The sequence below is a fragment of the Lissotriton helveticus genome, chromosome 4_1 (assembly GCF_964261635.1).
Source record: "Lissotriton helveticus chromosome 4_1, aLisHel1.1, whole genome shotgun sequence".
Lineage (NCBI taxonomy): Eukaryota > Metazoa > Chordata > Amphibia > Caudata > Salamandridae > Lissotriton > Lissotriton helveticus.
In genome coordinates, this window is record NC_136063.1 from 1,016,029,701 (window position 1) to 1,016,046,176 (window position 16,476).

Genomic DNA, 16,476 nt, shown 5'->3' on the forward strand with positions numbered 1-16,476 from the left:
GTGCTGCTCTTGTCGTGCCAGCACCCAGTCTCCCTCTTGTATTTGAGCGGTGGCAGCATGACGCCGCTCATCGGCATAGTCTTTAATTCTTTCCTTCTTTATTTTGTCTCTGGCTGCGATCTCCTCATGATCAGAATCGGAATACAGTTCGTGCGCTGCCATATTCATCATTGGTATTCTGGTGCGCACTGGGCGTCCTAGCAGGAGAGTGGCAAGACATTTGCCTGTGGTGGAATGAGGCGTATTTCGGTATGCCCTCACTACCTCGTCGAGTGCTGTCTGAAGGCTCTTTCCGGTGAGTTCTGCTTGCTGGATGGTCTTCTTGATCGTGGCCATGAAGCGTTCGATCATTCCGTTGGCCTGTGGCCATAGTGGTGTGATCTTGTGGTGTGTGAAGTTGAGGTGCTGGGCAAAGTCAGCAAAGTCATGGCTGTTGAATGGAGGCCCATTGTCTGACTTCACCACTAGGGGAATGCCCCATGCGGCGAAGACCTCCTCTAAGATCGGTATGACACACGATGCTCTCGTGGATGTGCACAGTTGTGCGATGGGGAATCTGGAATACTCGTCCATGATGGCCAGGACGTATTGGCCCGATTTGATTGGCCCAAAGAAGTCAATGGCAATGTGTTGCCAGACGCCCTCCGGTAGTGGAGACATTTGTAGTGGTGCAGGGGGATCCGGACGACTTACTAGTTGACATTGCGGACAGTCCTTCAAGGTCGTCTCTACCATCAGGTCTAGTGTGGGGAACCAGACTCTTTCACGGAGAGCTCTTTTTGTGGCTACTATGCCCCGGTGTCCCTCATGCGCTAGGTTGATGACCCCTTGTCTGAGTTGTTGTGGGATCACTATTCTGGTGTCTCGTAAGATGAGACCATTTGCTGCTATGGACAGTTCTTCGTGGACATGTTTAAATGCCGCCATCTCTTGGTTGTTTTGTCCATTGCTTGGCGTGTGTCTCCAGCTGTTGGTTTGGATCAGTCGTTTCACATCTTGCAGGGTGGCATCCATTTGCGTCGCTTCGCAAATGGCCTCTAGTGGAACAGCCGGAGGCCTCGCTTGGTTCACTACAAAGTGAATGTATTCATCCGCGATTGATTGTTCTGATTTGTTGGATCTGATGGGGTGTCGGGACATGTAGTCTGCAGGGTTTGCATCTTTTCCTGGCTTGTGGATTATGGTATAGGTGTACTCTTGGAGCCGTAGGCCCCATCGCTCTATTCTCGGTGGCATTTTTGCTCGCGGGTTTCCAAATAGTGTAGTGTTGTAGTGGGGCCCACCATTTGATATTCGGAACCCACTTTAATAAATACAATCTGGCAGACGAGTGTTATGTTTTGTGGAAAAGCTCCAGCGAGTATCACTTTTCTTTGCAGCTAAGACGCGGACCTCTCCCTCACCTACGGGGAATTTCTCCCTTGAACTTTTGGTGGAATCAATCCCAGTGCATTAACGCAGGTGCAGCATTTTTTATTTAAGTGGTGACCACAGAACTGTCAAGCATTGCAGCGCCTGCCTGACGAGGAGCGCCTAGTGAAGCATGACACCCTACCACGTGTTTGAGGGCACAATGATCTGACCACGAGGGCCCCCCCTCTTGATCCGTATGGCTGGGTTGTTGAATAAACAAAAAATAGAGTCCATTTTTTCCCTACTTTGAGGAACTACCCCGTCTGTGTGTTTGATGTAAAGATCAGCTGTCACCATCCTTAGTCGTGTGACGGCCTGTTCACTGGGGATGGTAGTCACTCACTTCAACAGAGTCGCTGTGCTGGGTGGACCCTTACACTCCCTCACTGTCTATAATTCATCTGGGGAGCAACAGAAAACAAACAGAGCACTCGTCAATGGATCAGTAGCGAGGATCACATGCATAGGAAAGCACACCAATCAGTCAAAATGAGTAGCAATGTAGAACACTCCAACCCTTGCAGGAAGGAAAAGTTTAATTCTTTCTAACCAATGTAAATTTGGGTAGCACTCAACCAGTTAGCCAGAGTGTGTATCGTTGTAGACTTCTGCAGAGGGTTGCTCTTGTGTGTGATCTGCTTCTTGCAAAAGCATGACTTACTTTAACACACTGTATTTTGTGGGTTGTCCTATTTTACCATTCTCTGGGTAACTGCGAGGTCTTCCATGTTGTGCCTGGAGTGCTTAATGTGTAAAAAAAAAAAATAAGTAGCAGGGCTCTCGTTGAGAGGCCACTGCCTCTTGCACCACACGTTGCCCCTGCCATGCTGCCAACGACAATACCAACAAAACACCTCTACTAACCATCACATTACTGCAAGAGTGACAATTCGGTCTATCTCAGACCTCCAAAGCTATAAGAATGGCTTGAGCGGCAGGTAAAATAGTCATTTTAATGTATATTGAATTCATAATTACCTGTTGTTGTGGTCCTCTCTAAATTATTCAGATAACGCCACCTTGTGGCAGACTGTCACAAGCACCGGTGCTGACAATTAAGTGCCGGTGCCGAGGACCGGAAACCACCGGCTCAAATTAAGCAGTGCAATTTCATCCTAAATGGCTGGTGCCACACAATTTGCCCTATGCTTAGCGCTCTTCAAACCTTGACTACTCTTATGCACTCTGTTCATTCTGCTTGCACCCTGACAAAGCAGTGTGCAGCGGGGGCAGTGTTAAGTCCAAGGTATCACTTTTAGTCCCTGTATATTCCTAGATTTATGGTGGGAATGGAATGGGGAACATCGTGCAGCAGTCTCATTTTATTGGGAGCGTGAGAATGCAGCACCTGTGTAAGCAGCAGAGTGACCCTCAAAAGTGTATGATTGTTTTATGTGATGAAAACTGAGACCTCCTCCCAGAATACCAGTGGAGGGACTGATTCAGCTTGTAAATTGACCTGAAGCCTCCCTCATGTTCTAGACGTGATACGGTATATCAACTGTCTAAGAAAAGAGGGGCAAGCTTGCAACATAAAACATCAAACCTTAGTTACATCACATGGTGATGGTGGTAACCAGCGAGGAGCGAAATCCGAGAAGAAACAGGAGAGTTTTGACTCTGGACAGGGTACAGTGGACAGGATTCATGAGAAGCCAATCAGCTTTCTCTTTAAATTCTGCAGTAAGAGAATCGGGAAAACCACATCACCCTAGTGACCAGTGCTTAATTTGTAAAATAAATATATGAATTAATAAGTGCAGATGCCCAGGTCTGTCTTACGATCCTCCGCTGGCACTGATGAGTATCTCCTTTACTGAATACCAGGGCTACCGATACTTGATTCCACATCATGCCTCTTTCTACCACCACCATACAGCAGCACAAACTGATGACTTCTAGAAACTCTTTGATTGGTCAGTAGGCCTTCCCATATTTACCACGATTTACCCCTGTGACAGAGGTGTATTTCTCAGATAAACTCGAAAGGGATCAAGCCACACTAAATTTCCATAAAATGGGCCTATAGTTAGGACTTGTGCAACATCCAAGAACAGAACAATACAGTGAATCAACCATACTGCCTGGCATTTTTTGGAAATATGTTGTCAGTAACCTACTTGTTGAAAGTTATTTTCGCTTTGTTTCTTTAGTCAGGCCTGATAAGAACAGAACACGCAGATTACTTCTTGAAGCCACTACCATCGCACATTGCACTTAAACACAACTACTCTTCTCCTGATGGTCACCAGCCACATGTGCTCTACAAGAGGTCCACCGACAGCAGACTGCACCATTCCAATGAGGTCACAATGGTGGGGAGACAAGTGGAATTGGACAGCCATAACCAACTATATCAAGAAAACGGCCAGTCGCAGCAAGATCGCAACCACCAGCACCTTAGTGACCACAGACATGGACATTTGCCAAAACAGCATTACTGTGGAAGGCGCAAGAAATGTATGTAAGGGCATTTGTTCTTCTTCAGTCACAACCAGTGTATGTAATATCTGATGTAAATAGATGTGAGTAGATGCTTAACTGATGCTAGGCTGTAATGTCATACAGTTTGTGTTGTGTTTTGTTGTGCTGGATTGTATTTTGCTGTGTTTTGTTTGTTTGTCAAGTTAAAGGTTATTCTGGGACGCAAAATCAAGACCCTCAGTGTAAAGATGGACGCCTTCACAACACTCAGGGTTGCAGGGCACTATGGAGAAAGCCCCAAAGACATACTTTGGTCTAAAACATGAAGGAACGGAAGAACCAACTCCCTGCAAAGAATACATTTTTAGCTTCATCTGAAACAAAATCAGACTAGATATCAAGGGTGGAGCTCCGGGAAGGGGTGTTTGGTGTATGACACTCCCCTAATAAATGGATTCTGGTGTGTCTAGTTAGGTCTGGGGGCCTCCAGTGTATGTGGTCGGGTTTCCACTCAGATTATCAGCCCTCATGGCACAGAAACAAATCTCTATGAATCTTTTCAGAGCTTGCATACTCCCACCCTCCTCTTCCCTCTCACACAAAACTAGGCAAGATTAAGCAAAGGACTAGATGACTCTTATGTGTTGGAGGGAAGCCTTTTATATGTAAGATTATTTTCCTCTATTTTACTATTTCAGTGGCAGTGATGGTTGGGAAATTTCTGTTCCACACCTTCTAATCCAGCTGAGTAAACTACATCCCTACTAGACATAGTCCTCGGTTCTGAGACGTCCATAAGTGGTCTCTGCACAAATTTCACTTTCTCAAAGCAGGGGACAGCGAATAAATAGAGGAGGGGGGGGGCAGACCTCCTCTGCCATTTTTGCAACGCTATGAGTCCATTAGAGTATAGAGGACCTGATGTACCTCTCTTGGGTACATCAGGTACATTTCTATCTTTGGTCTCATCAAGGTGACACTCTGTGTGCATGTTTCCTGAGGTCTCTCGATTATTTGGATCTCCCAGGAAACCCCCTTGCTTTGGATTGTGCTCTAGGGGACCTGATGTACCTCTCTTGGGTCACAGAGACAATTATTGCACAGTATCTGCAGTGCCACACACATACCGAAATATTTTTAAATTAGGAAAAGGGAAATTTAAAAAAAAACAAAAAACTGGCGACATTATTTTCCCTAATAACTTACATTGAAGCAAAAGTCAGTTTTAAGTGGGACACAGATACAATAAAGTAATTTTCGGCTTAAAACAGGATCCACCCGCCTGAATAAGATCTGCTAGCATGTGTGGACCAGACAATATTAGTGCGGTTACAGATAAAATAATCCATCAAGGAGCAAAAAATAATTCATAAGATTTTTCAGAGTCTCAGCTGCTTTATTATTTAATGACAAAGGTTCCATTTGCCAACCCCTCCAAATGCCTATAGATGGGTGGCTGGAGGCCTGTAAAGTAGAGATGACCTCCGTGCCAAAACACTATCTGCGAAATGCCGGAATTTCAGTGAGTAGCACTTAAAGGGACGCGAGCTGAAATCTGTCAATGAAGCAGGTTGATCCAAGGATACTAGGTGAGCATGCAGCGGTCCTAGTACTGCCGTCTCCTCTCCAGAACGATATGGATGACTTCTTGGCGTTTATTGTGCGAAATGTAATATTAGAAGAAATCAGGTGGTCAGTCATCATTGATGTCTGCTATGCATCTGGAATAACAATGTTGGAAGTCTCCTATCTATTTTTTAATGGTATATACTGAAAATGCAATATTTTGTACCCAGTGTTTGTAAATCTATGACAACAGCGTCCATAAAATCGGATTTTTATATTTCCAGAGCCAATAATATTGAAAGTCAACAATTATCCTTAATTTCATAATAATGTATTTGTAAAGGAGACCCTTTCCCCTTTTTGAGAAAAACACATGTGTTTGTGTGACACTTTACATACATACATACAGAGGACCTGTAATTTTCTATAAGTCAGGTGGCAATCGAATAGTACAATTTGACCTTCTTTCTTCTTTGTCCTATCTTATTGCTTTTATATTTGTTTGCTTCTGGAAAACCCCTGTATTTTCTGTATTTACTTGTATGAATCTTCTCAATCCTATCCAACGTTTCCTCCTGATTTTTTCCCTATTCTTTCCAATTCTCTAACAATTGAATCGTGTCATCTTTCGTATCATTCCTGTGCTCACTTCCCCATAAATGTTTGTCTTGCAGAATACAACTCAGTGACCGATTGTTTTTTCCATGGTTTTCCAGTTTATTGACCTGCTTTCTGGTATTTCGGTTGCTGTTCTAATATATGAAGTGATTGTATAGCCCCTGTGTCTAACACGTTATCCCTTTTCTCATTACCTCTTTTTTTTTCCTTCACAGACATGCCCAAACCGCCAAAAGAGGATATTTACATCTTGCCAGACGAATACCGATTCCAGCCGCGAAACAAGCGCTCCCCTTTGAAGGCCCACAAAAATAAACCTCTAAATGTCGAAACTCTTGCTGTGGTTGACAAAAAGATGATGCAAAACCACGGGCATGAAAACATCACAACTTACGTGCTGACGATTCTCAATATGGTAAGGCAGGGCCTACTGTTGAGGGAAATTGTGTAATTCATATTTTCACAATAGGAGTGCAGTTCTAAGAGAGGATTGGGGTGGTTTTAGAACCACAGGCATGCCAGCTTTCAGAAATAAAGAGTCAGTTAACAGCAGTCACAAAACTGGTAATCGCCTCTTTGCCACAAGAATGTCAGATGCCAGGGATAGAGGCAGGAAACCGTGAAGAATATTTTCAGTAGGTTCAGGTTGTCTTTAAACACTTAATTTTTGTGGTGCCTTAGGATTTCAAGAGTGCCATAGTGTGTTTAGCAGGGCTCTTCCTTACCACATGGATGTGATGACAGTGGAAGAGGTGGCGATGCACCAGCAGAGGTTTGGTTCTACACACAGGATTCACCTGTAAACTTTGCCAGGCGTTTGCTCAAGAAAAACTGTTTAAAGTTCCCATTTACAAACCAAAGACATGCAAGGTGCATCCACTGGTTTGAGAATGGTAATGCAGCTTGCAATACGATCAGCTCGTAAAAGAACATTTGTAAATTGTAATGTGTTCTAAACTGAAATGAGAGAAGCAGAAAGAAAAGCTTTGGAATGTTCGAGCTGGAGGCCAATACCAGCCATCAGTGGCCCGGAGCAGATCCATTGTCTTCAATGGCGCTGCCACAACACTTCAATGCACTAACGTTAACGAAACTTGAGGAGCCCCCCTACAAACTACATCAAGCCTCCCTCCAGACTCAGTCAGGAGCTGTCATGCCAAGGTACTGTGCTGAGGGGCACCCTGCACAGCAGGGGCTGCAGGGGTCTTTGTTACACCATTGCTTCAGTGTTCTCAATTGGGTTATTGCAATCACATTGTGATCGTTGGCAATTTCCACTTTTTGTGACCCATTCGCTGGATAAGATATTTTCACAAGGAAGAGCCAGCCACTTTGCAACAAAATTTACCAATCAATGCTTGGTTTTCACTTTGATGTGTAAAGCATATGATTTATTTATGACATCTGGGGCAACTCGTTTTGGACATTTGGGCACATTTTAACAAAGGTTTTCTATTTATGTGTACCTACATAATATTTATATATTCCATCTGCAACTGTGCCTTTATCAGAACACATACATTGCTGGATGTAAACAATTTCCTCATTTGTCCTTGCAGGCACTAGGGTCATGATTTCAATGGTGTAGCAGTTGCAGTGCCACAGGGGCCAAAAGGACTAGGAAACCCCCATAAAACCGAGTATTGCTTCCTGTTACTAATATGCAAGCAGTCACAAGCGCAGTTACCTTTCAGGCACGAGGGCTATGATTTGAATGATGCAGCAGGAACAGTGGCATAGGGCAGACAGCTCTTGAAAATCCACTGAACACCGATTACTGCTGTATGTTACTGTTAAGCAAGCAGTCACAAGTGCAGTTATTTTGCAGGCATGAGGGCCATGATTTGAATGGTGCAGCAGGTACAGTTGCAGAGGGGGCAACACTAGGAAACCCACTGAACACCAATTACTGCTATATGCTACTACTAAACTAGCAGTGACAAGTTCAGCTGCCTTCCACGCACTAGGGCCATGATTTGGATGGTGCAGAGGGGCCAAAAGCTCGAGGAAACCCACGGAACACGATTATTTTTATATTTTACAGCTAAACAAGCAGTCAGGAGTGCTTGTTTTGGTTCTTTTGTGCCCATTGCACCCAAAGTAACACATAGCCTAAAGTATCACTGTAGTAAAAGCTGTAACCTATTGGACTTTTCTGTTTACCTACATTACATTCAGCGCATCTATATGGCACATTTCCCTAGTTTTTGTAGGGCCTAAAATGCTTCTGAATCTGGACACACTAACACATCGGCAAGGGCATCCTCCATTCTGTAACATTAGCACTTCAGCCGTTGTAAACACCATATAAATACTTAGAACTTACCATATGGCATTCCATACCAAGCATTGGCAAAGCCAATAAGTTACACCTATGCGAGATCCATTGGTTTTGGCAATTTTTTTTTTGCCAGATTATGCAGAAGCGCTAGCTTCAGGGCAGGACTACTGACATTTTTTTTTTTTTAAGCACTATAACACAGACAATGTTGGCTGTGTCATACAGCTTTTTACATTACTTTCAGCCATTTGCAACAAAGCTAAAAAACAGTAGCAGAGCCAATAAATCTCACTTAGGCAAGTCCTATTGGCTTTCCAATGCGTATTTTAGGCTGCCATCCAAAGCGCCCTGATGCATATTGTGCCTAAACCTTTGCAGAGTATCCAATTAACGGTAGACAACCGTTTCAACGCAACTTTTACGACGAACTACTTTTACAACGCAACTTTTACAACGCAGGATCCATTACAGCGAATGTCTTTACAACGCATGTTTTTACATCGCAGATGCCTTTACAACGCATGCCATTACAACGTAAGTATTGGTAAGTATATAATTATATTAAAACATTTATTTAATTATTTTTATAAAAATAAATAAATATTAATTAATATATTTAAAAATAAAATATTTATTTTAAAAAATAATTTATGTAATTCTATTATTAATTAATATTTTTACCCCTACACTATCCAGCACTTATCCTACTATTTCACCCCCCTGGAGTTAGAATAGTAATTTTTACCCCTACACTATCCAGCTCTTACCCTACTATTTCACCCCCCTGGAGTTAGAATAGTAATTTTTACCCCTACACTATCCAGCACTTACCCTACTATTACACCCCCCTGGAGTTAGAATAGTAATTTTTACCCCTACACTATCCAGCACTTACCCTACTATTTCACCCCCCTGGAGTTAGAATAGTAATTTTTACCCCTACACTATCCAGCACTTACCCTACTATTTCACCCCCCTGGAGTTAGAATAGTAATTTTTACCCCTACACTATCCAGCACTTACCCTACTATTTCACCCCCTTGGAGTTAGAATAGTAATTTTTACCCATACACTATCCAGCACTTACCCTACTATTTCACCCCCCTGGAGTTAGAATAGTAATTTTTACCCCTACACTATCCAGCACTTACCCTACTATTACACCCCCTTGGAGTTAGAATAGTAATTTTTACCCATACACTATCCAGCACTTACCCTACTATTTCACCCCCCTGGAGTTAGAATAGTAATTTTTACCCCTACACTATCCAGCACTTACCCTACTATTTCACCCCCCTGGAGTTAGAATAGTAATTTTTACCCCTACACTATCCAGAACTTACCCTACTATTACACCCATTATTTTAAAAAACATAAATTATTTAATAAAAATATATATATATTAATAAAAAAAATTAAAGTAAAATTAAAATTAAATTACATTTTATTAATTTGAATTAATTACATTTAAAAAAAATTATATACTTACCAATACTTACGTTGTAATGGCATGCGTTGTAAAGGCATCTGTGATGTAAAAACATGCGTTGTAAAGACATTAGTTGTAATGGATCCTGCGTTGTAAAAATTGCGTTGTAAAGGTAGGCATTGTAAAAGTATGCGTCGTAACGTCATACATCCCCAATTAACAGCTGTTATCGCCCTCGGAATAGAGTACTAACCAAAAAACTCTCGTCAAAAAGTACGCCCAAAAATATAAAATCAAGTGCAGGACCGTACTCTTTTCAGCTTGAGAGTGGTGCCATTGTGGTCCCGCCCCCCCCCCCCCCACCCCCACCATTCGAGTAGTGTTCTGGGACGAGTATTCAGCTCTTAACAACAGCAACATAAAAAAATAAGTAAGTGTAATTTATGGTGTGTTTCCGTAGTGCCTTTCAAATATCATGACAATGGCATTCAAACTGTCAAAAGGCGCATCGGAATGGGGCCTCACCAATCTATTTTTATTGATACTATTTCCGAACAACGGAGACCTTTGATCAGAAAGCAGCATTAATGTGAATAAAAGTATCAGCCCTTTGGAGCCAGCGGGCTCTGTGGTGAAACATTGGGTTGTTGAACTATTCTGTGTACCTGTTTCCCGGCATTTCCAAGACCGGGGTTGCAGAGTGTTTCAGAATGCCTTGGTTTGGCAAAACAAAAACATAATCAATCGATGACGCCATTCTCAGGTCTCTTCACTGGCTAGTCTTCTTAACAAGATTTCTGCATGAAAAGAGCATTCTTAATATTAAATAGTCTAGAGTGAAATTTTTGATATGCAATCAGTACCAAAGAAATCACAATTTGTATGCCATTTTGCGGTCAGGCAACCCAGTGTAATTTTCTCAATTAAGCGACTGAATTGAGCAGACAATTTCTCACGGGAACAGTAAAACTGCAACTGAGAGACATTTTCTCCTCAAACTAGCATCCTGCTCGTATTTCGTGTGACTTTGGTATATGAGGAATGCTCTTGAAGTTTCATACTTGATGCGTGCAAAATGCCTTTCACGTAGTATGTGTAATTTCTGGGAAAAATACATATATTTTGCCCCAAAAATCACAACTTCGCTCACCTCTCGAAAAGGTATTACATTAAGCAGTATATCCCATTGCTGAGGTATATAACAATAGTTAAAGGTATTGAACTCCAGTTATAGACATGAGCATCAGGTGAGGACCTATAAGAAGAGAGAGGGCTTTTAACAACCATGACAGCCTGAGGCAGAAGGGATGCCAGAGGGCAGGATGTTCTAAAATAAGAAGAAAAAAATTAAAAGACAAGCAAAGGAATGTTGGAGCAGAAGGTCTGTGCCAGCCATTATTGGCACTGAGCCACTTCATTGTCTTCAATTGAGCTCACAGCATTCCAATGTCCTAATTGTTTAATTATTATCAAATTATAAATGAGAAAGAACATTCCACCTCCAATCGTTGAAGACAAGTTCCCATTTTTCGGGTAACCTTACTTTTACACTAACAGTGGCCATGATCTGGGTGCCACTGAGCCTCCTTTATGTCTTAGCCCTGATAAATGACTGATGTCGCTGCATACACGGGGGTTGCCACATTGTATGGAAGCCTGAAGAAATAATGTAAACCATACTCTCACTGCAGGCTCTACTAGACTTCTCATCACTGCATGTTTCGTGCTCCAAAATCCCTGAGTTTGACATATCATGCATGGGACCCTTAAGAAACTGAAAAAAAGTACTACCAGTACAGATAACTTACAAAGTTTACAAAGCCATGCAAGGCAGTGCAAACTGTCACTTGCGTGGCTTTGTAAATCTGAAATAAGGAACTGTGCCGCCTTGCGTCACCTTGTCTGATGCAAGGACAACCCAACTTCTTGATAAATCTGGCTCACTCCAATGTATAGCTGGAGGAATGGTTGGGTAGATATGTAGTAAAGTTGTGTCATTCGGTGTACAATCAAGCAGTCACTTAACTCTTTAGTTTTCATATAGTGCTTCATACTGAATTTTGAGTTGTCTCTAAGCACTGCAACTGACCTGTGTTAATATTATCCAGTATAATGTGACTCAGCTTACTGACCGTGGAAGAATGAAAGAGTGAGAGCCTGATTTAGAGTTTAGCAGATGGGTTACCCCGTTACAAGTGTGACTGAGTAACCCATTCTCCTTATTACAAGGGCATTATACCCTATGACACTTGCAATACGATGAATAGGATATCCATCACGCTTGTGACGGATTAACCCATTCACCAAACTGAAAATCAGGCCCTTAGTTGGTAAATGTATGATTCAAACGAGTGACTTGCAGGTAATTACATATTTCAGCAGCGAGCGTTGAACTCACGGAGCCATCTTGACTGCTGTCCTGGGAACACTGCCCTTATTTTACCTAAGGTAATGAATATGCGTATCTCATTTCAGGTGTCTGCCTTATTCAAAGACGGGACCATAGGTGGTAACATCAATATTGTGATTGTTGGACTCATACTCCTGGAAGAAGAGCAGGTATGTTCAAGAGACTGCCCATGCTGCTGCAAAAACAACACTAACAGTTTGTTTAAATCTGCCCTTTTCTCTCCTTAAATTGATTCTCTATTAAAAACACTAGTAGGAGAAAGGCACTTTGACTTGACAAATATTCAATAAAAATGTCTGTGTGTACAGATATTTAATTCAACTATGAAATCCACTCAACATCACACTCCGTAAACAACTCTTGATGGAATAATGTTAACCAGAGATCTTAATGAAAGTGAGGCATTGTATTAATAGCGCTTTGTTCCTTGTAGTTTCTGACTTAAAACAGTTTGGTCTAACTATCAGCAAGCAATTAATTACATATACATAATAATTCCCTATGTATATATTGATTACGTCCATTGAAACAAGTTGATTGTGTTTGAAATGAACCGTGAGAACCTTTAGTACTATAGAAAACACATTTCTTTGAAGGCGTACAGACAAATATAAAAGTGGGGAATAAACGCTGGTTTAAAAAAAACAACTGAGTAGTCTTTGGAAAGCACCATTCCAACTGAGCTAGCCATGACAACATATCGCAGTGGATTACAAGATGTGTGGATGCTGTTAGAGTTGAAAGGGTTCCCAGTGCCATTATCAGTCAATCAATCAAACAGGATTTTTTAAAGTGCTGCTCATCAGCCGTGAGGGTATCCAGGTGCTAGGGGGAGGGGGGATATTCTGCTGGTGGACGTCATCAGTTGAACAGTCGGATCTGAAGGCTTTTTCGGAATTCTTGCTGTGTGGGGAGGTCCAGAGGTGGAGTCGGAGGCTGATCCAGGTTTTGACAGCCAGGTAGGAGAAGAAACGGCTACCTATCCTGCTGTAGCGGTACCAAGGAGTTTGAGCGAGGGTTTCAGGTAGCAGTTGTCTTGTGTGTTGGTAGAAGTTCCGCTTAGGGTTGAGGTAGGCTAGTCTCTTGTTGGGAAGGGCTTTGTAGATATAGGTAAGCTTTTTGACTGACATCTCTTGTGTATTGGGAGCCAGTGGAGGGATCTGAGGTGAGGGGTAGTTTGGGCTCGCCTTGGGAGGTCGAGGATAAGCCTGGCTGCTGCGTTCTGGATAGTTTGCACTCTGTTTAGAAGGTGGGTCTGGTGGCGCAGTGGAATAATGCATCCACTGTAGGGGCCTGTGTTCAAAATCATGGTCACAGGTTCTAATCCCGGCGGGTCCACTCAGCCTTTCATCCATCTGAGGTCGATAAAATGAGTACCATTGAGTTGGGTAATAATATACATCTGTTATTCAGTGCCTTGAGACCCGTGGGTGATACGTGCACTTTACAAATACACAGGTTATGTATTATGTTATGGGTGGTGATCCCTTTGTAGAGGGTGCTGCCGTAGTCCAGGCGGCTAGTCGATGAGGTGGCAGTCGATTGCTTTTTCCAGGACTTTAGCCAGTAAGGGTAGGAGGGAGATAGGCTGGCTGTTTTTGAGTTCTTGAGGGTAAGCGGAGGTTTTTTTTGAGCAGGGGTTTGATCTCAGGGTCTTTCTGTTCTGCCGGGAAGGAGGCAGCAGAGATACAGGTATTTTGGATTAGGAGAGCTGATGGAGTTGTTCCCCAGGTTGACCATGTGGTGGGAACAGGGTCCCTGGGTGCAACTGAGTGGATGAATCTACTGATGGTGGTGGTAGTCCGTGTGGTGAGGGGCCCCAAGCTCTGCACATCCTTGGGGAGGGTGTGGAGTCGGTGAGGGTGAAGAGAAAGTGGGAGTTGGAGATAGGAGGTTGGGGGTCGAAGTGTTCATAGGTGGCGGAGATTCTGCTGGAGAAGCCTGCCAGAGTGCTGCAGAGTTTTATTTGAGGGAGTGATGGCGTTTTCGGCTGCTTGGGGTTTAGAGAACTCTTTGACGATGCTGAAGAGCTCCTTGCTGTGATTGGAGCTTGCTTCCAGGCAGATGGTCAGGGATTCCTTTTTGGCTTTTTTTTCAGGAGCAGGTGGTAGTGGTTTAGGGCCTATTTGAAGTTGGCTTGGTCGTTGGGCATTTTGCTGGCACACCAGATTCTTTCCAGTCGTTTGCAGATGCATTTGGAGGATTTGAGTTACGGAGTGAACCAGCTGGTATGTTTGATGGGTCTGCCCTGTCTCGCAGGTTTGAGGGGGGGGACTCTGTCAGCCCATTCTGTGATCCACGGTTTGAAGTTCTTGACAGCCACCTCGAGGGTGGATGCATTGAGGGTGTCAGTCCAGAGCTCTTCAGTTACCTTGTTCCAGCTCTTGTGGGTAGTGCCAACAAAGTGCTGTGGGTGTCAGGGGTGGCTGTGAGGGAGAAGTGGACGATAGAGTGGTGGGACCAGGTTATTTCAGAGGTGTGGCTATATCTGATCCTGTTGCAGGTTGTGAAAATGGGGTACAATGTATGCCCGGCAATGTGTGTGGAGTTGGTGGCTATTTGTGTGAGGCCAAGGTTATTCATGCTCTCGATAAGGTTAGCCATGTTAGCGGTCACTGGGGTTCTCAAGGTGGAAGGTAAGATCCTCGAAGAAGACGTTTATGGATTTGGTGGCCGGGGGGCAATAAAGTTGGAGATGGCTGCGCAGAAGGTGGACCATGGTCCTGGCAGTCTGAATGCTATAGTGCCAATAATGGTGGCTTTCGAGTCTGAGCTGAGTTGGAAGTTGAGGTGTTCCATGATAGGGGTGGTGTCCTCAGTTGATGCTGCAAAGTGGAGGGATACTTTGTGAATGATGGCTATACCATCTCCGTTTTTTGTTGGCACAGTCCTGGTGCATGATCTTGTATCTACTTGGTGTGACAGTGGCAATGTCTGGTGCTGAGGCAAGGTTGCACAATGTCTCAGTCAGGGAGATGGTGTCGGGTGTGAGGGAGGTAATGGTGTCTCAGATTTCAGTGGCATATTTGTGGAGGGAGCAGGTGTTGATCAGGAGGACACTGGATTCCCCCTGGGTCAGTGGATGTGGACAGGGACTCTTTGGATAGCAGCCTGATGCTGCAGCAGAACCAGCAGTATCAACAGGAGAAGGGTCCTGCTGTTGAGTGTGGGGATGTGCGGTTGCAGTTTTAGCTGCTTGGCCTGGGGTTCAGGGCTGTTATTTTGTTGCTGGTGTAGCTGTAGGTGGGAGAGATTCAGGGATCTTGGCCCTGGGCACAGTCCAGGCACCGAGAGGCACAGATGAGCTTGCATTTGGCCCACCTTTGGCACGTCAGTGGAGCGCCCATTGCGTGGCCGCCCTGCGGATAGCATTAAGTAGATTCCTGGTCAGGGTCGCAAGAGGGTGGGAAGCTGAGGGAAGAGCAAGTGGGGAAAAATGGCAGCAAAGTTAGCAGTTAGGAGGGAGGAAAGCATTCGAGTATGGGGAATGAAGGAAGGAGGAAAAAGGCTGTTCAATGGAGGCAAATGTCAATGGAAGGAAAACGAGGGGAGAAAGGCACTTAAGTGGAGGCAAAATTCAATGAAAGAAAAATGAGAAATTCAATGAAAGAAAAATGAGGGAAAGAAGGAAGTTAAGTGCATGCAAAAGTCAATGAAATAATAGGAGAAAAACGAGAGGCAAAATGGCAGTTCAGTGGAGGCAAAAGTTAATGAGTGTGCGCAGGGTCATATTTCAGCCACACATCCTTGCTAGTACCTGCACCAACTGATGGCCTGCTTGTTCCCTTGACTCGAACCAGTGCAGGTTACTTGCATCTTCTTTTTCCACATTAAAACAGCAAGCAGCATTTAACAATGCATGCACACATGAATAGAGGCTTTCACTTTCATACATGAGTGATCCAAATAGGAATTTGGAGCAGGAAGCCTACACCACATTTCCCCAGGCAAAAAGCCAGAAGCTCAACAATGCAAGAAGAAAAGACAGGCTTCTTACCATATCTTTACTGGTATATAAGGTTTTCGTTGTTGGACAGTTCCTGTGGGTACAGGTGCATGCAGCTGCAGCAAATGATACTCATTGTAGTCCAGGCTTTTAGACATAGTAGAATGAGGAGAAGAGAGGAGAGGGAAGAAGTTAAAGTTGGCAACATGCTGGTAATGGTTACTACATTAAGACTGGGCTTTACTCGGATCAGGGGCGTGGCTTGGAGGAAGATGGCAGAGTGAGCCTGCAGCTCCGTACCAGGGGAACGTTTTGGCAACCAAAACTTTGAGTGCGTAGCCCATAATATATCAGATGCTATTGAACTAGGTGCATAACAACCTTATGCA

The 16,476-nt window shown here is 43.7% G+C and overlaps 1 protein-coding gene across 2 annotated transcripts in view; it reads left to right on the top strand.

Moving 5' to 3' along the window:
* The window catches only part of ADAMTS16 (ADAM metallopeptidase with thrombospondin type 1 motif 16), a 1,002,496-nt gene that overhangs the window by 226,454 nt on the left and 759,566 nt on the right, over nucleotides 1-16,476 (top strand). The window contains exons 4-6 of one of the 2 annotated variants that reach the window (XM_078687616.1): nucleotides 3,567-3,873; nucleotides 6,237-6,436; nucleotides 12,207-12,290. In XM_078687616.1, the coding sequence (XP_078543742.1) occupies nucleotides 3,567-3,873; nucleotides 6,237-6,436; nucleotides 12,207-12,290 (591 nt within the window). Of the gene's footprint in view, nucleotides 1-3,566; nucleotides 3,878-6,236; nucleotides 6,437-12,206; nucleotides 12,291-16,476 lie in introns of both variants that reach the window. The other variant, XM_078687617.1, reaches the window with a different exon arrangement.